General features: G+C 33.8%; 2 protein-coding genes and 2 pseudogenes across 2 annotated transcripts; 3 read left to right on the top strand and 1 right to left on the bottom strand.

Annotated features, from left to right (window-relative positions):
- Positions 1–957: 957 nt before the first annotated feature.
- Positions 958–2056, top strand: LOC141690251 (uncharacterized). Its single transcript, XM_074494951.1, has 6 exons — positions 958–1122; positions 1213–1234; positions 1357–1436; positions 1526–1583; positions 1669–1725; positions 1812–2056. Exons 1-6 carry the CDS (start codon positions 1082–1084, stop codon positions 1902–1904), a joined length of 351 nt encoding a protein of 116 aa, XP_074351052.1. The 5' UTR covers positions 958–1081; the 3' UTR covers positions 1905–2056.
- Positions 2057–2698: 642 nt separating this feature from the next.
- Positions 2699–16912, top strand: LOC141690794 (26S proteasome regulatory subunit 7-like; annotated as a pseudogene).
- On the top strand, positions 15257–16912 carry LOC141690249 (calcium-dependent mitochondrial ATP-magnesium/phosphate carrier protein 2-like; annotated as a pseudogene).
- LOC141690250 (uncharacterized) lies at positions 16768–18087 on the bottom strand. The gene is made up of 2 exons (XM_074494950.1): positions 17298–18087; positions 16768–16900 (listed from the first exon to the last, which is right to left on the bottom strand). Exons 1-2 carry the CDS (start codon positions 17829–17831, stop codon positions 16847–16849), a joined length of 588 nt encoding a protein of 195 aa, XP_074351051.1. The 5' UTR covers positions 17832–18087; the 3' UTR covers positions 16768–16846.
- Between the last annotated feature and the right edge of the window lie 3000 nt (positions 18088–21087).

Below are 21087 nucleotides of genomic sequence, written 5' to 3'. Positions count from 1 at the left end.
TTATCTGCATAAATTGTATTCACCCCCTCTACAGTTGTATTAAGGACCTAACAGTGAAAATAGAAAAGTTAAATGAATGAAAACTAAAATTCTTAATATTTCGTATATTGTATTCTTATATAATATAATATGTATAAGAGGGATCTTATCCAAATTATGATCCCTGTACTGCCAATGTAATAAGGACCATTAGATCATGGTTTAAATAAATGATAGTCGTTGGATTTAAAATAAAGGAATATTCTATTTTCATAATCTAAACCGAATATAAGTAGGTATTCTAAATCAAATATAAGTAGATATTATAAATTAAATAGAGTATTTAGGTACATCGAAATATGAGGAGGTACTCTAAATGAAATATGAGTAGGTATTCTAAATTACAAAGAATATTTAAGTATATCCATATTTAAGTAGGTATTCTAGATCAGACAAAAGTAGTTATTTTAAATTGTGTATAATATTTAAGTATATCCAAATATAAACAGGTATTTTAAATCAAATCAAATATAAGTAGTTATTCCAATTTGTATATAATATTTAAGTACATATCCTAATTTGAATAAAATACTTAATGTAATATTCATGACCGTCTTTTTCTTCAATTTTGGGTTAATTTTACGGAGATAATATTTTTTGAACAATTACTGAATTAAAATTTATTTCGTGAGTTTTGAGTGGGATGTAGAATTGTCAAAATCTTATTTGCAGAACTCAAAATAGAGTCGAAATAAAATCAAACGAAACCCGTTGTCGGAACAAATCATATGTAAAATATTTTCATTTATAATTCATTTATTTAACTAATAAATATCTTTTTCTATATTAAAATATTAAACTCGATATAAAACAAATATAATTTATTCATTCATTTATTTATTTTATTGAAAAAAATTTAAAAACCCGTGCTTTCGAACCGGAATAATTTTAACGAGATAAGGTGGAAGGGGCTTTTTGATTCCCAAATTCGGTCGGCCCAAACAAAACTCCCAAACACCCGTATGTATCCATCATCTACTCTCTCCATCGTCTAACATATTAGGGCTTAAAATTGCAGATAGGGCTTAAAATTGCAGGTACCATGGTGGTAACAAGAGGGACTAAGGAAGCTGATAGCAAGAAGTAATTTTTTTCCCCTATTAACTTTGCTGGTTTTAACGCATAAACGATAAATGTCAACTGACAAGTTTTTTTTCTTTTAATTTTCGCTAGGAAAAACGGAAAAGCCAATAAGGTCTGTTTATATCGAATTTCCTTTCAGATTTTGGGGTTATTTGTCAACTTTTGTTTTTCCAATTTGCTAGCATAAGCCCCTGTAATTTATATGTTGTTATTTATAATTTGTTGTTTAAACAGACTGTGGCAACCGCATCCATGAAAAAACAAAGAAGAAAAACTCTGTTGGCGAGAGAGATGGACGCATACTCTATGTTCATGTAATTTTTAACCTCTTTTTTTTTTCTTATTCAAGAAAAGGTGTTCACCAAATGTTTTGATTCTATTCCGTTATCTTGTTTGATTATAGGATTACTGACTTTCTGAAGCGTTATTACCAGAATCATCCACGCTCAACCACTGGATTGGTAACATCTCTACTTTCTATCCAACTATTTTATATCACTTCCTTAGTGTTAATTCAGTTCTTTCTCTTTTTTTTTTCCATCAAAGATTCCAGATGATGCCGAAAAATGTGGATTTAATGAATGGATTAACATGAGTGAATCTGTAAGTATCTTTTGTTAAAATTAAATATTAGATATGCTGCAAGTTTGTTATGATCTCAAATTTCCCCTATTTAATTATTTTCTCAGGAGAAAGCTTCGTGGATTGAAAATGTCAATAATATGAAGGCTGGAGGAAAAACCCTGTTCCAGCTTCGCCGTGAATATTATTATCTTTATTGATCAGTGTCTATTGTGTGTTGACTGATACAACACTATTTTGTTCGTAGTTACCTGAGACTTGATTAACTTTTTGTATTTGAATTTCAACAGTTGTAACTGTGATTTTGGATACTGGGGCTTTTTTTGGGATATATGACTCGGGTTGTGATTCAGATCGGTTTATCAAGTGGTTTCATGTTGGAAAAGTGACACTTCTTACCGGCCGAAAAATTGAGCCATAGAAATGCGAAGCCTTAGCAGTTTGTTGGAACAATTTATATTATTTGTTTTTACTTATTATTCTGTCTTGCGTAAATATGTAGATAGTTTTTGCTTATCTTTAGTGGCAACTTATGAACTTTAAGTTTACTTGTTTTCCTTCTGATTTGCTATGACTCCGGCTTTTCTTTTTTTCTTTAGCTACTAGATCGCCTCTGTAGGAGTAGTTAACCATTTTACTTTAATTTTGATAATAACTATAACAATGTTATGATTCTGTATAATTATTCATTTATTCATTGATGAACCTTGTTTTGTTGATCAATCGAGTATTTACACATACGCATATCGATTGAATATGCAATTGATCAAATGCAACTCGAAAACTGATCTTATTGTTAAGAATCAAAATGCTTGCTCCCATTGTACATTTGTTCTTTGAAAAGTTATTTTACATGTATAGTTAGAGAATGTATTTCGTGTCTCTATATAAATAAAGTGTTATTCGAGGAGTGCGATGAGATAGTCTAGTGATAGTCTAGTGACATGAACATATTCTTTGGCTCAGAGCTACAATTTATGGTGCAATAGTCATTATGTTAAAACTGGGAACCTCATTTCCTTTTCCAAGGCCAGCTAGAGAAGAGATTTCGGCATTTGGTGAGTTCAGGTTAAAAAAATGTCACTTGGAACTAAATCAGCTATCATTTGATTCCTGACAAAATAAAATTTTTGTGGTGAGTGCAGGTGAATGGGGGCATGTAGATGTGGAAGAGGTTGTCAAGCAAGGAAACATCTTGGGATTGCCCCCAAATATGTCAATGCACATACAATTAATGGCAAACTAGGGCCTCTCTTTCCTTGTTACGAGAAACGTTAGTAGGATATGTTAATTAAGTGACACTGCTAAATGAGGAATTTCCGAAGTCACATGTTAATCAGTTTCATGTTTGCAGATACGCCTGCCATGGAGGTTGAAAAGGGAAGACATATCTTTTAAGAATCATAAATACAACCCTCAATGACGAGCTTTTTATTTTTTGCAATTGCTGGTTTACAATTTGACAGTAGTTGAGATTGATGCAGTCTACACCAAACCTTTCACAACTTCTGCTATACTAATTGCGCCTGGTCAGACCACAAACGTGTTAGTCCATGCAAACCAAATGTCAGGTCGATACTACATGGCTATTAGGCCTTTTATAGATGTCCCATTACCAATCTATTCTATATATTAATTCGTAATTTCAGAAGTTTTATTTGATAAAAAAGAAAAAGAAAAGACGAGTCTTGCTGCTTGTTGTGGTTGCTTCTGGAGAAAGATCGAAGGGTCGCCAAAATCATCTTCATGCATCGCCTTCACCAACTTCTGATATCCTGCACAATACTAACCGACCGAAAATAATATAGTGTGGATCTGTATTGATCCAAGTGTCACTATGATGACTGTTGAGGAAAGTCTGATGTTACATATAACGACGTAGGTGGATGCAATGAACAGATTGAGAAAATTCGAGAGGTTTGTAATAATATCTTTTTTAATGTGAAAATTGATATCAGTTACATATTTGCATTCATGTAAGTTTTAGTTATCAATGTTGTTTTTTACTTATTGGTGTTACCTGTTCAATTTTAGGTTGTTGAGTTACCTATGCTTCACCCTGATATGTTTGTTAAGCTTGGAATTGACCCTCCAAGGGGAGTTCTCTGTTATGGTCCTCCTGGAACGGGTAAAACACTTCTAGCTAGGGCTGTAGCCAATAGAACTGATGCGTGCTTTATTCGTGTGATTGAAAGTGAGCTTGTTCAAAAGTATGTTGGTGAGGGTGCTCGCATAATTCGCGAGTTGCTTCAGGTTACAAGATGTCAAGATGTTTAGTGTCCAAAATCTCTCGTACATGTTATTTAGAATACAACTAACACATTTTCTTTTTGGCAGATGGCACGATCAAAGAAGGCTTGCATAGTGTTTTTTGATGAGATAGATGCAATTGGAGGTGCACGATTTGACGATGGTGTGGGCGGAGATAATAAGGTTCAGCGCACAATGCTTGAGATCATAAATCAGCTTGATGGATTTGATGCTCGAGGAAATATTAAAGTTCTGATGATGACAAACAGGTTAAGATCGCATCTCTTGTATATAGCCGATGAATTGTACTCGCAAGGTTGGACCCCAGGCATTATTTTCCACTGGGTTGGTCTTTACTAGAGCTAAAAAAAATAAAATTTCCAAAACAATAAGAGACCAAATTTGTCACTAATGTCTTCCACATCAAACTCATTACATTAACATCCGTTGTGTTTGGATTTTCATTTTTAGTCACTCTCGCGATAAACTAGAATGTACAGGAGCTAGTTAATTTTAGGATACTGCTTCAGTTTTCAGGCTGTAAAGATTGATAAATAAAAAGGAATTGAATTGAAGTAGAATGTATAAAATATAGAATATAGACACAAATAGAATAATTAGTAGAATGAATCAAATGTAAAAATAATCAAAGAATTAGATTAAGAAAAATAGTAATAGTTTATCTCAGCCTAATGATTTAGGTTTTTGCCATTGTAATGTCTAGTTAGGATGTCGATTACCTATTTTTCTGGACTCCTAAACTGGTTTATCTGTAATTGTAACTTGCCAACTGTCTAATGATTTGTTTGTTCCAGGCCTGACACACTTGATCCAGCGTTGCTTTGTCCTGGGAGGTTAGATCGTAATGTTGAGTTTGGATCTAGAAAGTAGGACGCAAATGTTTAAGATCCATACACGTACTATGAACTGTGAAAGGGACATTCGATTTGAATTCTTAGCTTGTCTTTGTCCAAATTCGACAGGTATGACTTCGTCCTATATGCTTTTCCTTGCTATGTTTTAATTTCTTCTGGAAATTTGACCAATTTGCAAAGAACTGATGTACTACATAAATTAAACAAAAAGTAGTGGTTCTTTTTTGGTATTAGCAGGCTTTTCAAAAATTAGATCTATCTATGATTACACGTTTATAAACTATAAGATACAGTACAGAGACATTGTGACCAAGCTTCTATATATTGAATAAAATTACAAATGATGGACCCCTCTAAAGATGGACATGGCATTTAGTGGCATGTCTAATTATAGCACATTCCGGAGATGCAAAAACAAAGTCATTGTCCAAGAACAAGCTTGGATTTGTAAATGGTTCCAAGATCTGATAATGTAATTCGTTTGTCCCGCTGGGGCGCCTGAGGGAGGGGGCAATTACAGGAGAGACCGCGGATGGGAGGTAGAAAAGGAGGTTTTGGCTTTCACGACTTGTATTTTGTTGACTGGAAGATAGTATTATCCCACATGGAAGACTAAGAATGACTAACAAGGAGAAGCCAATCAACTTACATAAGCATATAATGGAATATTATATGGGAGTCTACGGGGTAAATTCAATGCATATATATGTCATATGTGTATATTATGTGTTGGTAATTCTTTGGTTGCTACTTCATTTGGCATAATGATTCTATAATTCTGGCTGCAATCATTTTGATTTGGGATTTCTGTAAAAAATTATTACTGCAGGAGTTTTTGAGAATCTTTCTGTTCCATCTTAAATATTTTTACCTTAGGCAAGATGCTTCTATAAAGCACGAAGTATAATTGGGGTACCTTCATGTTTCTACAAGTGATACCTGACCAGAGCAAGTTTGTCTTTTACCTAATGATTGGATCGAGTTATGGTCAGACTAGGACCAAAGGAGTCAGGTGACTCATTTTTCTGATCCAGCTTAGATATTTGAAATCCTGTAGAATATTTGATTGCTTATATACAAAAATAAGACTATCTCTGAAAAGTTTGTACAATGTCCTCGAGTATATATAATGGTAATGATTTTAGCTTAGGGTTTTGAGGTATCCCTCTCCCACTCTGCCCGGTTCTCTTTATTGTTTCTCTTCTTGGTAAACACGCTTGGTCAGTTCCCGCACCCCCTTATTTGCTGTATTTCACATGCTACAGATCGAGCTTACTGTATCGTTACTGTTCAATATGATATTGTTGTACAAATTAATTCGTTCAAGCCGAATTGCTACTAAACTCTTCTTCTTGGCTGTCAGGGTTGGAAACTTCTTCATCTAATGTTTGCAACAAGACACAGTTTATCCAAGCCAACTACTAAGATAGATAAAGAGGTTGAGAATGTTTACTCAATTGTTGTAATTTTTTTAAGTTTTCATTTTATAAGCAATTAAGCATACGCAGTTGGTACTAATCATTTACATGATTACCAATGTCTGTGAAGTTGACAATTACGAATGCAATCATATTAACTTCGGACTTGGTTGGGTCTTTCATGTGCTTTTCAGTCCACCAAAAGGCATTGATTTTCGAAAATGGGTCGCGCGGATGCTGGCTTAGATGATACTAGAAAACTTATTGATGCTACAAGAGGGGAGGTAGAGGTGATTCAACGGTTTGTACCTTCATTTTGTTTACATGTTTTAGTATTATATGCCTTTTTACCTAAATCTCTGAATCCTGTAGATACCTGAACTAAGAGATGATCTCAAAAAAGTTAGTGTTGATGTTCGATCAGTGCGCCATACAGTTCAAACACTTGTGATATATATATATATATATATATCCACACAGCGAGACCTTTATTCTTATCATTCTCTTTGCTGGCCATCTTATCTAACTTGTTACTGGTCTAAATGTGAATATTGATTCAATATTGAGTTCTTTGTATTTTGACTTTGTCATTACTCATTTTGAATATTGCCGTTGTATGAACCAGTTTGTCCATAAGTCAGCAGATGGTTATCCTGGTAGGCTTGACCTGGATCTTGATAAGCCATTCATGTCCAGTATGGAGCACTGGGTCCAGAAGACGACATATGATAATACTGGTATACTTGGTTAAGTACTTCAAGTACCTGCACAACACCACCACCTTCTGAACCTCCTTCCTCTTTAATAATACTAAAAATCTTTTCTAAAGCACCTTGGAAAGACAAGAATTTTTTGAATTTCCTACAGTTTGAATCTTTTGTATTTTGCTGCTTATCTGTCGTGTTATAATTTGGATTTTGGGAGTATAAAAAAGGTCTAATCTTGATGTTGTATATTTAGAGTTGGCATTTTTTATTTGCTTTTTGCAATTTGGAAAAAAAGAGAGTTGATATATTGAACTGGTGATATACTAAAGTTTTCATACAATTGTTTTCAGGACCAAGATACAAAAATCTGCAAGATCATACTCAAAATGTCTATAATGACAAATTTACGCTGTATCACTCTGGATGTTACTGGCACATTATTAGCTTACAAGGGGGAGTTCGGTGACTACTATTGCATGGCAGTCAAATCTGCGGACTTCCGTGTCCAGACTACAAGCATGTACATAAGGGCTATAAAATTGCATACACAAACATGGCAAAAGAACATCCCAGTTTTGGGTTTGCACAGAAAATTTCCAACATGGTGTGGTGGAAAACTTGTGTTAGAGACTCTTTTGTAAAGGTAATTATTTCATCTTATTTTTCCAGAACTTCTTGCATGTCAGATCTTTAAAAACTATACATGTGTGGTATTATTTTCTCCTCGCTAAGCTAAATCCCCAGATGTTTACTATTTATTTACTATTTAAGAAAAGGAAATTACATTATTTTATAATACTCTGACTTTTCATGAAAGAGCAATACTTAAGATTGTTGCATTGCAATTGAAGTAAAAATCTAACAGCATAAGAAAAAATAAAAACGCAGTATTCTCAGTCACATTAATGATTCACTGAAAAAGGATAGATCTTACCACTAAGTCAATAACCCCTAGGTAAATTTAAATTGGTGTTTGTGTGTGAGTATATTCTCAGGGTGCAGGCCATACAGCTCCAGAATGTTATGCGGCTATGTTTGAGAGATAGAAATCTTTCAGGGATGAAGGTTTACTGGTTGAACTCGTTAGCAACGCAGAGTACTGGTATCGGGATGTTATTCTTCCAGCCATGGGTTTAAATCAGGTATATATGCATAGATAAGTTTGGAATGACCCCATGAAAATCATTTATTACTGTATCATTGATTAAAGTTATACATGGTAAATGTGATGACAATTGAACTTTTCTTAAATGACCTGTTAAATTCTAGGGTTCAGAGTGGGACTTTGGCGTGTTCTCGGGTCTTGAAGGATTTGAAAAGCCTGATCCGCAAATTTACAAAATTGCTCTGAGGAGAGCAGAAATATTGCACCAGAAGCAGTTCTGCAAATTGGAGATAACATGCGTAAAGACTATGTGCCTGCAAAAAGTATAGGAATGCATGCTTTATTGTTGGTTAGATTTAAGACACCGGATGCTGAAGAATGGAGGAAATCTGGTGCAACTGTGCTACCTGACTTGGTTGCTGCACAAGAATGGCTTACTTCTGATCAGTCTACTATTCAGTAGTCTGTACTTTGTACATGACTCTTTCATATAACCCAGAGGAAAAACTCCAAATTGTCACACAAGATCTAGCGAGCACCAGAAAAATATAACGGTGTTGATTAAGAATACCAGGTTCAAACCTCATGATCCATAAGCATATCCATAAGGCGAGTTATTCCACTGAGGAGTGGTGAGTATAGCTTCTTGCAACCTGATAAAGAGGTCAACTATCACCTAAATATTACCAGAAAATAAAAAATGCAGGATTTTACCTATTCCTGGAATTTGTGAGAAAGGGCAGTCAAAAGCTGAAGCGTATAGTATCAAACATAAAAATCCTCTTCCGACTGAGAAGGTACATAATCAGTTTTACTTGATCCACATGTATGACCGACTTAATTTTTATGCTTAATTTGTTCGCACTATAAAAAATGATAAAGGCCCTTACCAGCAAACTTAAAAGAATAGAAATGCTTTCTACTCCTCTTAATAGCAAATTGGTATTCGTTATATCTGGTTGAACCTCATTTGGAGGACCTTTTGCATGATCAACTGGAATTAAAGCACTCACAACATGGTCCAAAGACTCCAAACATGTTCTTCATCTACAATTAGGAATATGGCAATTGTGAATAAGGATCTGTTCCTTGAGACAAATGGAGGTGTTTTTTTGGTGCGCATAGTAACCATGAAAATAGCTTCTGGCGTGATATAACATTCTGCATCAAAATAATTATGGATTTTTATAGAAAAAATATCAAATTCCATAATCTTATGATTTATGTGTTTAGTGGCTACAGTAATATGAACTTTGCCATTTATGGAAGTTGTAGCCTCAACTGTCACCTAACAATCCTTTTCTCTTTCTTACCATTCAGGAGCGGAGACATCATAAAATGGATGTTCAGGAGAGGGTTCAAACTTAGACAAAGCTTCTGCGATCAGGGCTATAGATACAGGGACAACCACCACAAGTATGAACTTTGGCTTAATATTTTCTTTAAGTTTTAGAATTAAGTAAACGAAGATGGAACTTTGGCTTAATATTTTTTTAAGTAAACAAAGATGGTGTGTGGGCGGATTCAGGAATTTTAGTTTAGGGGACACCGGACAAATTTTGATTTTATGGGGGACACATGTCCCCCGGTGCCCCTTACTAGATCCTCCCCTTGTAGCATGTACAATGCAATTCCTGATATAACATTAGTGCTGTCAAACAGTGGGCTGTAAGTTATATCTACGTCTAAGGCACTGCTATTTTTGATGCAACCTATCTTACACGCTAAATATGGATGGTGGTTCCGCTCTTTCTTACCGGTGTATTCATGCACACGGGGTGGACAACTTCATCATTGACACAAGGCAATGCTAATATAAAACCATAGACAGGAAATAAAATAACAAATTAGACATTACAAAAATGGTGCATCTTAGTACAGGCACCAGACGTTTAAGATAACATAATATCTGTTTTAAATTCATAGTAGCCATGTCCAACTTATTGTGCTCAAAACAAAGTCCCCATACAAGGACAACCTACTCACTGCACGGGAAAGTTACTCTCCTTCCAGCACAACCTAACTCATTTCCTGCAGACAGTTACTCAAATTGCCAAGCAGCAGCTCTTTTATAGAAGTCTTCATTTACCAACAAAAATTTGCCGCCACAGGAGCTTTAAACCCCTCTCGGAAATAGTTTACTAGCACAATCTGGTTAAACAATCCAACAAATTTAGTGTACATCATTTTCAATGGCACGTGCTATTATGCTTGGCACGTGCTATTATGCTAGTTTACATATTAATAAGTAACATTAATTGCAGTTATTATCAAAAAGTAAAAAGTTGATTTGCAACATAGGATTTTTTTTTAAGAAATTAAAAGATAAAAACAAAGTTAATGAAATTATAAAATTATTTGCAATGCTCTTATTAGACAACTAATATATTTTTGTAAAGGTTAAAAATAATAAAATTAGTACTTTCAAAATCTATAATTTTCAATAGTACAATATAATTATAAATAAAATTTACATATATTAAATTTTTATAAAAAACTAAAAAGTTGGTTTGCGACATAGAAAATGTTTTTGGGAAAAGAGTAAAATATGTAAACAAAATAAATGAAATTATACGTATATGAATATATTATAATAAAATCATATAAAATGACACTAGAACTACAATGCTAATTTAGAATAAATGTACTATTAAATCAAATTAGTAATTGACACTTTTGAAATATATTTTTTAGAATTTTATAATATGAGATAAAGTTATCAAAAATTAATATAAACTAGTATTAACAAATTATCAAATCTGTATTTAGAGACGCAAGACAAAGAGTTAATAAGAAACGGTGAATTATTTAATAGCATAGACCGTTAGAAATATTTATCATTCCAAAAATAAAACAAATTCAGGTATATATATATATATCAATTTTAATAATTATAAAATTTGATAATTTTAAAATTAATTTAAGTTGCTATTTTAGGATGAATTTAAAAATATTATAATTAAATGAAATTAGAATAAATATATGCATAAATAAGTTATAAAGCACTCGTGCATTGCATGGGTAAGAAACTAGTATACTAATAATGCTATCTATTCTATACTATTATAAGCGAAATATGGTTTCGTTTGGTCCGTTGGTTAACTCTTCCTAAAAAGTACGTTAATAACTTCCAAAATAAAGTTTAAACAAATATAATTTTATTAAAAATATTAAATCATGTATATAATATAACTACAAACTCTATGAATTATTATTCAACTTAATTTGTAATTGCACTCAACTTCTTTCTTTCAAATTATAATATAACTAAATAATTAATAAATCAAGAAAATTTTTAAAAATAATATTTAAAAAATAATACCATGTCATCCACATACTCCTATTCAAGACTCCCAATTTCCTACCTCTGCACCGGCACAGAAAAGCGACCTGTAGACTGTAGTAAGAGGTCATTTTAAGATTTTAATTATCTAAAATTTGAATACTTCAATAATATTATAATGTATACAAAATAATAGGTAAATATTTGAACTTCATTAATCTCAATCTCGAATAAGTGGAAAAACGTTGGAAATACATAAACCGCTGCGTAATAGTGCATGTACACGCTTATTATTTTTTATAATTTAAATAAAATAAAAAAATAAAAAATTTCAAATATTATAATTAGCCCGTGCATGGCAGGTTATAGGCTAGTAAATATTAAGACTAAATTGCTTTTTGGATACTGGAAGAATAAATATTTTGCACATCTAAATTATTATTTTAGCCATTTGTTTGGCTTATTTTTTTCTTTTCTTACAAAGAAAAGGCTCCTGGTCATGTAGTTAGAAATTTTATAAAAGAGTGCTGGTATAAATGTGGTTGTAGTAAAGGCTGTGAAATCGTGTTGTTCAGCTAGGCATAAGTGCAAATTTACTGGTAAAACTTGCTTACTGGACACTATGATATGCTGCAATAGTTTCACTTAAATACCAATCATTCTGATTTAAGGCTATATTTTACGAATATAGCTTATATTATGTCCATTCATGTTCTAGGAAGTGGATTAATCATGAACTGTGTAACTTATTACTTTAGGTTTTTATGACTCCTGGAGGAAAGGGCTGGGGCTTAGGACACTTGAGAACTTGCCTAAAGGTGCATTCATATGTGAATATGTGGGAGAGATAGTGACCAATTCAGAACTATATGACCGAAACAAGCAATGTGCTGGCGAGAAGCACATATACCCTGTCTTATTAGATGCAGACTGGGGTTCAGAGGGTGTCTTGAAGGATGAAGAGGCCCTATGTTTGGATGCGACATCTTATGGAAACATAGCAAGGTTTATCAATCACAGGTACTCTTTTAATGGAATGAAACAATGCTTACAACATTTATGCAGTCTCATGGTTGCAGGCTTTGTTTTTTATGCCTAATTATTGAAATTACTAGGTGTAACCTTCTGAGTATATAGCTATAGACTACATAAGGAAATTTTATACCTACATTTGAAGAATTATTTAACTGCTTATGACATCATAATTTGTCCACGTAATTGAGTTGGTAAATTACGTTTCTCATCAGGTTTCACAAATCATCTTCTGCTATTTAGAAAATATATCATCTGGTAGTAGTTGCAAGATAAAGTCTTTCAAGGGGAGGGCCGTTCTGGTGATGAATTCTGTGTTTTACTTGCTGATACTGGAGTATAGACAAAATTATGCGATCTAATATATTCTGAATCGTAATATTTTAATTTCTGAATGAATTTAAATTTTATAATAATTTCTAAGTTAAAAGGTCAGAATTGAAGTTTTTCAATGCGCAACGGAGGCTGGATCTGGTGGTTTTCATGGTAATCCCCATTTTTCAGTATAGCCATTATTAACTTAATAACCACTAAAAACTTCACTGAAGTACGATTTATGAAGATTTTCTTTTGAAGACGCACTGCCTATATACATTCGTTCTTTATTGGTTGAATTAGGTTGGAAATAGGCAACGGATTATGTCTGTCTAGGACGTCCTTTCTCTACATCTTTCATATATAAGTTGTTTGCAATTATTTTCTGAACAGAATAGTGTTATTATGATATTTTATATCCTTTCCCTTTATCTATACAATCCATAAGATCCAAGTTCCAGCTTGTCTATGCTTTAATGAATCTAATTCAATTTGCTTATACATTGATTGGATGCTGCAGTGACTAAAATAGCTTATTATCTTTAATTTTCCCTTGTCTATTATTTTATAAATTTATATCACACTAACAAATCTATTGACTAGGTGTGGTGATGCTAACATGGTAGAGGTTCCAGTTGAAATTGAAACACCAGATCATCACTATTACCACGTAACGGCAATAAACTTTCATTGTTCATTTTGTAGAATTAAGCTGTTTTATTTAGTTGCATCTCTAGGAAACCCAAGGCTCGGGGTTATGTTGTGTTCCTTACCTGCAGGTTGCATTTTTTACAGCAAGGGAAGTTACTGCTGATGAAGAATTAACTTGGGTAAGTAAACCATTTGTTGATTTGTTTCAAATATGAAGTTCGAATATGTCTGAGTGAGTTTCTCAATTCAAATTGCTTTACAGGACTATGGCATAGACTTTGGTGATACTAATCATCCTATTAAAGCATTCAAGTGTTGTTGTGGAAGCAAATTATGCAGATAGCATAAGAAACGAAAGAGTATGCCTTATGTCCTTAGTATTATGTTCACAGCATGGCATCATAAAGCTTATAAGTTTGCAATTTTGCATCATAATAAATTCCATGAATAATATAAATTATGAATTTACTTTCTAAATGTAAAATGTAGCATGACGTCATCAATCTTATAACTTCGCGATTTTGCATCATAATAAATTCCTATGATTATCATACGAGTTTACTATTAGATGTGAAAAATAGACATTGTAATTGGGAAGTACTCAAATTAAGAGACTCTGAATAATGTGTCTATACTCTTATGTTCTTTTATGTCAGTAGCTTAATGTACCTGTCTCAAAGTTTTGATATCAAAGTACTATGTTCATGTACTATAGTGGGATTGTGTGCTGCAATGGATCCTTTGTAGAAACTACTCTTTCTTGCATCATAATAAATTCCCATGATTACTATACAAGTTTACTATTAGATGTGAAAAATAAACATTGTAATTGGGAAGTACTCAAATTAAGAGACTCTGAATATTGTGTCTATACTCTTATATGTTTTCATGACATTAGCTTAATGTACCTGTCTCAAAGTTTGATTCAAAGTACTATGTTCATTTACTATTGTGGGATTGTGTGCTGCAATGGTTCTTTTGTAAAAATTACTCGTTCTTGCATAGCTTTATAGAATCTGCCCATTAACTATGGTTATATTTTTGAAAGTTACCAGTATTATAATCTTAAAAAGCAAAAATAAGGATTCCTTATTATACTAATCCTTCCAAAATGCAGTTTATTGCATTAAATATGTTGACCACAGTCTCTCGAACTTGTGTTTATCTAAAAAGTTATATTATAAAATGCAAAAAGGAAAAAAGGATTTAGCAAATATAAAAAAAAAAGAAAAGGAAAAAAGGTATTAAGAGGGTATCAGGTGAAAAGTTGGATATTTGGTGAAGTAGGATATTGGGTGCTTTTCCTTCAGAATATCCTATTTGTGTTTGTGAGTCTAAAGGTTACAGAAAAAATAGTTGCATACCAAGTTAAGTGCAATCTAGGTGACTAATATACTAAGCTACTAAGCTCTACAATCATCAACCATCTTGGTCTGTGTAGCCAAGGCCATTATATCTGTTTGTGCACAGTTTTTCCAACATCCTATATAGGAGTTCACTCTAATTTTATGATCTCAATTATTATCAGCTCCTTTTTCTTGATTAATATATTTGATTTTATGACCAATGATAGCCTAGGAGCTGAACTTGCTTAAGATGCGCGGTGGATGACAAACTCGGGATCTTTAAAGAATTCATGTTGTTTCTGATTTTACTCTGTTTATCAAATCTAGAGTAGCAAATTTGTAGATGGTGGAAATACCTTAATAATTGCCTCCCATATTCATTGATATTACCCTGCTTAGCAAATCTAAAAGTAGCAACTTTATAGTGTGTGGCAGTTTATAATTTGTGCAATGCCTTTGAACATCTGCCGCATTGATATTTTGTTGGACCTTTCTTGCAAATTTCTATGATAAATCGAAGTGCTGTCTTCTTCTTTTAAGCCCTGGCAGTTGCTTTTTGCAGGGATAGAAATGGATGACGAAGAATTAGCTCGCTTTGTGGAGCATGTTGACATGGATAATAATGGAATTATCACTTTTGACGAGTGGAGAGATTTTCTTCTGCTATACCCCCATGAAGCCACTATTGAGAACATTTACCATTACTGGGAAAGGGTTTGTCTTGTGGATATTGGAGAACAGGCTGTCATTCCATAAGGCATCAGTAAACATAAACAAGCTAGTATGTATTTGATTGCAGGCGGGGTTGCTGGAGCTGCTTCTCGTACCGCAATAGCTCCTCTTGATCGTCTCAAGGTTATGTTTCAAGCTCCTCTTGCTGTTAAACATATCTGGAAGCAAGGTGGTCTTTTTTCGTTTTACCGAGGTAATGGATTGAATATAGTGAAGGTTGCACCTGAGAGTGCTATTAAGTTCTATGCCTATGAGATGATCAAGGAATTCATTGGAAGTGTTAACGGAGAAAGTAAAGATGACATTGGGACATCTGGTCGGCTTGTTGCTGGTGGTCTGGCTGGGGCAGGGGCACAAACCGCCACCTATCCTCGGGATCCGGTGAAGACAAGGTTACAAACTCATGTTTGTGAAAGTGGCAAGGTTCCATCTTTGGGAAAACTATCGAAGGGATATATTGGTTCAGGAGGGACCCCGTGCCTTCTACAGAGGGCTTGTACCGTCTCTGCTTGGGATTATTCCTTATGCTGGCATTGATTTAGCTATATATGAAACTTTGAAAGAAATGTGGAAGACATCTATTCTCACGGAAGGCGGTATGATGCTTATATTTTTTTACAATTTTCTTGGTGGTTTGCAATAAACTCTTTGCACATAAATAACTTGTAAATTTTGAATTGTTGAGTCCTTTTGTTTTCTGTAGAGCCTGGAGCGTTTTTTCAACTGGGTTGTGGAACAATTTCAGGAGGCCTGGGTGCAACATGCGTTTATCCGTTGCAGGTTGTCAGGACAAGGTGCAAATTATCTAGTTTTTTTGTTTGCTGTAGGTGAATTAGAAAATTTGTTCTTCATTTCTCGGTTCTCATCCTTGGAATTAATATTTTTGCTTGACTTTTCAGAATGCAAGCTCAACATTCTAATGCAAATGCTGCATATTATGTATTTAAGTGAACCCTTCAGCATGAGGGTTTAAGAGGTTTCTATAAAGGACTTTTTCTGAATCTACTCAAAGTAGTTCCGTCAGCAAGTATTACATATATGGTTTACGAAGCGATGAAGAAAAATCTAGGTCTTTAATGACTTTCCTGAAATGCCTTTGCAAAGGCTGCCACAAATTTTGAAAGCACTGCTGCAATGGTGAATAATGGTGGCAATGAAGCCGTGGAAAAAACTAATGAGCATGTGATACCATTATTTGGGTTAGATGTTTTATTCCCCGTGAAGATAGCCTAAGGGGGTGTTGTGATAATTTCTTTTTGTGTTTATTTATGGGAACATGCTGAAATTAGAGGTAGACTTATATTTTTCAGGTCTATTTCATTAGCAAGTGTGTGACACTCTTATAATTTTGTTTGCATAACTGCAAATTGAAGATAGAGATTTGAATTTTGAGGAACTTTCCATTTTTCTTATTGGAAACCTGTTCCCCTAGTCTCTTTTCTTGCATGTATAATTTTCCTTCCTCTGCCAGTATAATAGGAGCTGCATTATATACACTTTGTAAGGCTCTGAATTTATATCTGATGAGCTTTGTTTTTAATTAATAAATATGTAGCAGAAGTAGAATAAGTAATCTGTTTATAACTGTTGGCATCAATCAACCGTATATTATAAAATAACATTTAGATCAACGATTAAATTGATGAGCAAATTTTTTACTACTAGAAATTACTACCAGCCATTTATAGAGGAGCCTGAATACATAGTAGCAATAGACATAATTTATCAAATAAACATAAAATAGTAGACAATAGTTTAACATATACATATTCTCTGCTTGTGTGAGAGATCTACACTCTGATGCAGACTGCTAACATGGTGAATAATATGGTGAAATTTTACAATCAACATTAACACAAAATAAAGTAGGGTTCAATACCTTAGTTTCCACAACTGGATCATTATATGCATGCTGAGGGAGCTGGTACACATCTAGGAAATACCTTGTCGGTTTTGGAGTTCCTTCACCATGGGAGGTATGTAAACAATACCTTGCTTTGGTGCCTTGTGAAACCTGGCCAATCTTAATTTTTGCCGCCCTTCCATATCTTGTCCAAACAGCCAATGATACAGGTGGTTGGCCAACAGGAGGGACTCCGACGACCTGAACCATGTCTTTGTCCCGTTTTTTCGGTTGACATACCCAGTGGTGCCAGTAATAGAGCGGCAAAAACGCACCTTGTTGAACCCCATAATGCCCACGTAGCTGATCAATATCAAATTTGGTAAAATCCTCGACAGCGATAATTTGAAATTCAGCTGGCAGTTCATCCTGAACAAATTGTCGAAGAGCTGTAAGTAATTGTTGGTCCGTAAAGCCATTCATTGCCTGAAATGGATAAGCATTGAATGCTGGTCCATTAAAGACGGGCACGGGCAAGAGCTCTTGTGGAAGGGATCCCGGGTGGTTCATGATTTTTTATGGTGATCCTGGTGAAGATGATTCAGGATTTGAGAGAAAAGAGTGCAGTGGGGAGAGGTGAGGAGAGTGATTGTATTTTAAAGGGAAAAAAAGAGACTTTAGAAGTCCATTATTCATCAAATAAGAGAGCCTTTAGATGGTCCAGTGACTCAATAACTTTGCAGAATGGTGGAACAACTTTGCAGGAGCCTGCAAGTCTGTAACTTTGAACTTGAATGCATACAGGAACAAGGACAAGATGACGCACATGAAGACATTCATGGTTCTTCATGGTTCACGGGTTGTACCGTTCACTTAATATATATATATATATATATATTTTTTTTTGCTAAATTATATATATATATATTTAATGTTCAGTGGCTACTTTCTAATGTATACTAGAGTTGAGTGATAAAAAAACCTGTTTTCCCTATTATCTAATATAAATAAAGTACTTTAAAAGTTTTTTATTATATAAATAAAATATATTAGAATGATGTTTAGAAAGTGCAATTACACCAGCTACATTAATTAACGAACTGAACTATGCATATAGATCACTGAGGACTGTAATTTCTCAAGTTTGGGCGGGGGCAATAATACATTCAAAGACTGGTTGGGGGCAATTATAAGAAAGCATTTAATGGTTCGTTGGGTTGGATAGGTTGGTTTTTATGTGAGAAGTAAAGTAATAAATAAGTAGTCGTACAAAAACAGTACATAAAGGAGTAAAAAGATTACAGGAATATCATGTACAATTGTACAGAACACATTTAATATGCAAATTTACAGTTTTAAGTGGTGATCGCTGTGCATTCAGTTATAATTAAACCGAATCGGATCTTTTTTTGACTAGAAAACGAAATATAAGAAAAAGGGTAAAATTCCACAGCCACGGTTGGCTCCATGTGTTAGCAGCCAACAGGAAAAGATTTCCACAATGTTTCAAGACGGAAGACTTTCGCAATGAAACAATGCGGAATACATCCGCAATGTTTCAAAGCGGCAGTCTTCCGCCTTGAAACATTGCGGAAGAATTTTGTTTTTCTTTAATTATTTAATAATATGTGCTTTAAATATGTTTCTGATTTAAATATATTTATAATTTAAAACAAAAATAATATTTATATTTTAAAACAATTATGTTATTTTTAAAAAATAAAGTACTTAATAAAATTTAAGAAATAGATTTATATTGAATTAAACATTGAATAAAATTTAAAATAAAAAAAGAACCACTTCCCTTACTTACCATCATATTAGTTCGAGGGACGTATACCCGGTTTTATTTTTAAAAAATATAAAAATCAAACATAAAACTATAAATTCAAATTTATTTATCATCAAATTTAATAATGGAGATTTAAATGTTGAAGATAACATGAAACATTCTGTAATAACCCCAATTTTTGGAAATTTTTGAAACCCTTATGAATAGTGTTTTTGCTGAATGAGAAAACTTTTCATGCCACACTATGTAGGGGTTCTGATATGGATATTCTGAGATTTTATTAGTACTTTATATGGGATATAAGTGTATGTAAAGATCGTCAGAATCCAAATCCGAACACTTTGATTTTTCCCGGAAATCCAATAGATACGGAAAGAATTGAGTATAAGGTAGCAGGATAAAAGGATTTAAATTAAAGGATTATAATAGAGGATCATAAAAAGGAATATAATGTATTGAGAAAGGTTAAGGGAACCTAAGTAATAAGATCCCGGGTATGATCCCTCAAACGATAAACGAAAACGAAAGTTAAGCGAACAGTATAACAGATCAGCGGTCATTAGGCAAACAATTAGGAAGTTAATCAAAGGGATTAGAGAGGATGATGTCACCCAACCAATGAGAAGAGGACAAGGAGGGGAGGATGACATCATGAGGATGACACAAGCATGACATGGGAAGGAAGGAGATGTGGTGGCTTTTTAACCACACAAAATCAAGGGCAACTAGGTAATTTACTAAAACAAACACAAAAATCAAACCAACCAAGCCAAGCAAATCATTTTTCATCAAAATCAAAAAGAAACCAAGGCATTGTTCTTCATGCTCTCGGCCAAAACAGAACCAGCACACTAAAACTGATGTATCTCCTTCATTTCTCACTCAAATATTGTGTGCTATAGCTCATTGGAAAGGTATTGAGATGGCCTACAACTCTTGTTCACAAGTCTTGTCCAAATAATCATGGTAAGACCCTCATTTTTACAGTTCTTTAAATCGGACTTTTAGAAACTTCAAAGCCTAACTTTGTGTTCTTGATTTCTTTGGAAAGATCAAGCTTGTAGGAGGCTCCCTAAGGCTTCCTAGCAACTTAACACCTCCCAAGAAAGGTATAAACTTCAAACACTAGCCTTTACTTTATTTGTTAGTAAGTTTAATGGTTGGTTTTGTGAAATGAGAAGCATGGATTGTGATTATTAGTAGTTTGGTTTGATTTGGAAGTGTTTTGGTAATTGAAGCTTGATTATAGTTCATAGGTCTTGATTGTGGTTGTTTGAGTTGAAAACCTTGGAGATTATAGACTGATGTGGTATGGTTTCGGTGAAGTTTTGTTGTATTGATGGTTATGAGTTGGTTGGTGGTTAATTGGAGTAGTTTAAACATTGGTAATCGCGTAAACATAGCCGTCGTAATGTCCGATTTACTTTAGACTGCTTTTGTTCATAACATTTGGACCCGATAACTCCCTGCTAGATTATGACCATTGCCATGTTTAGATAGTTCATGTTACGAGCTTCGTTTTGATATGATTCCGATGTACGGTTTAGGAGAAACGACCGTTTCAAGTAACGGCGTTTCGCGAACGAATCATTTCCTCTCGCCTTACTTTGAAACATAGGTTAAAGACCAAAAAGGGTTAATTAATGTATGAAACAATTATGTTAAGAGTGTTAGGCAGTTGGTAAGACACTCGCGAAGGAATCACTTTAAAACTCGTAAAGGTTAAATTATTAAAAATGGTGGAGCCGAGGGTACCCGAGTGACTTAAGCGAATCAGTGAGCGCAAAACAAGCGTTAGAGTCTAAGTTAGTTAAAGTATAGATTTACAAGTGACTTTGGTTTAATTCCAACTTACTTGTTGTTTATAGGTTACCAGACTCGTCCCGAGCCTTTTATCACCCCAAGTCGCTCAGGCAAGTTTTCTACCCGTTATACTGTTGTTGTGATGTATATATGTATATGCATTATCTTGTGATAGATGCATGTTGGTTAATTAGCAAATGTTGCGATATATTGAAGCATGCTGATATGGTA

Source organism: Apium graveolens, chromosome 10 (genome assembly GCF_009905375.1).
Source record: "Apium graveolens cultivar Ventura chromosome 10, ASM990537v1, whole genome shotgun sequence".
NCBI lineage: Eukaryota > Viridiplantae > Streptophyta > Magnoliopsida > Apiales > Apiaceae > Apium > Apium graveolens.
Note: the sequence above shows the minus strand (reverse complement) of the source record. Positions and strands in the feature narration are given on the sequence as shown.

Excerpts from the sequence above, each read along its gene's own strand:
- LOC141690251 (XM_074494951.1), top strand. The coding sequence starts at position 1,082 with ATGGTGGTAACAAGAGGGACTAAGGAAGCTGATAGCAAGAA. Across the intron at positions 1,123-1,212 it reads AAGGAAGCTGATAGCAAGAA|GAAAAACGGAAAAGCCAATA; the intron begins GTAATTTTTTTC and ends AATTTTCGCTAG. Across the intron at positions 1,584-1,668 it reads CACGCTCAACCACTGGATTG|ATTCCAGATGATGCCGAAAA; the intron begins GTAACATCTCTA and ends TTTCCATCAAAG.
- LOC141690250 (XM_074494950.1), bottom strand. The coding sequence starts at position 17,831 with ATGAACCACCCGGGATCCCTTCCACAAGAGCTCTTGCCCGTGCCCGTC. Across the intron at positions 16,901-17,297 it reads ATCCAGTTGTGGAAACTAAG|CTCCTATTATACTGGCAGAG; the intron begins GTATTGAACCCT and ends TATATAATGCAG.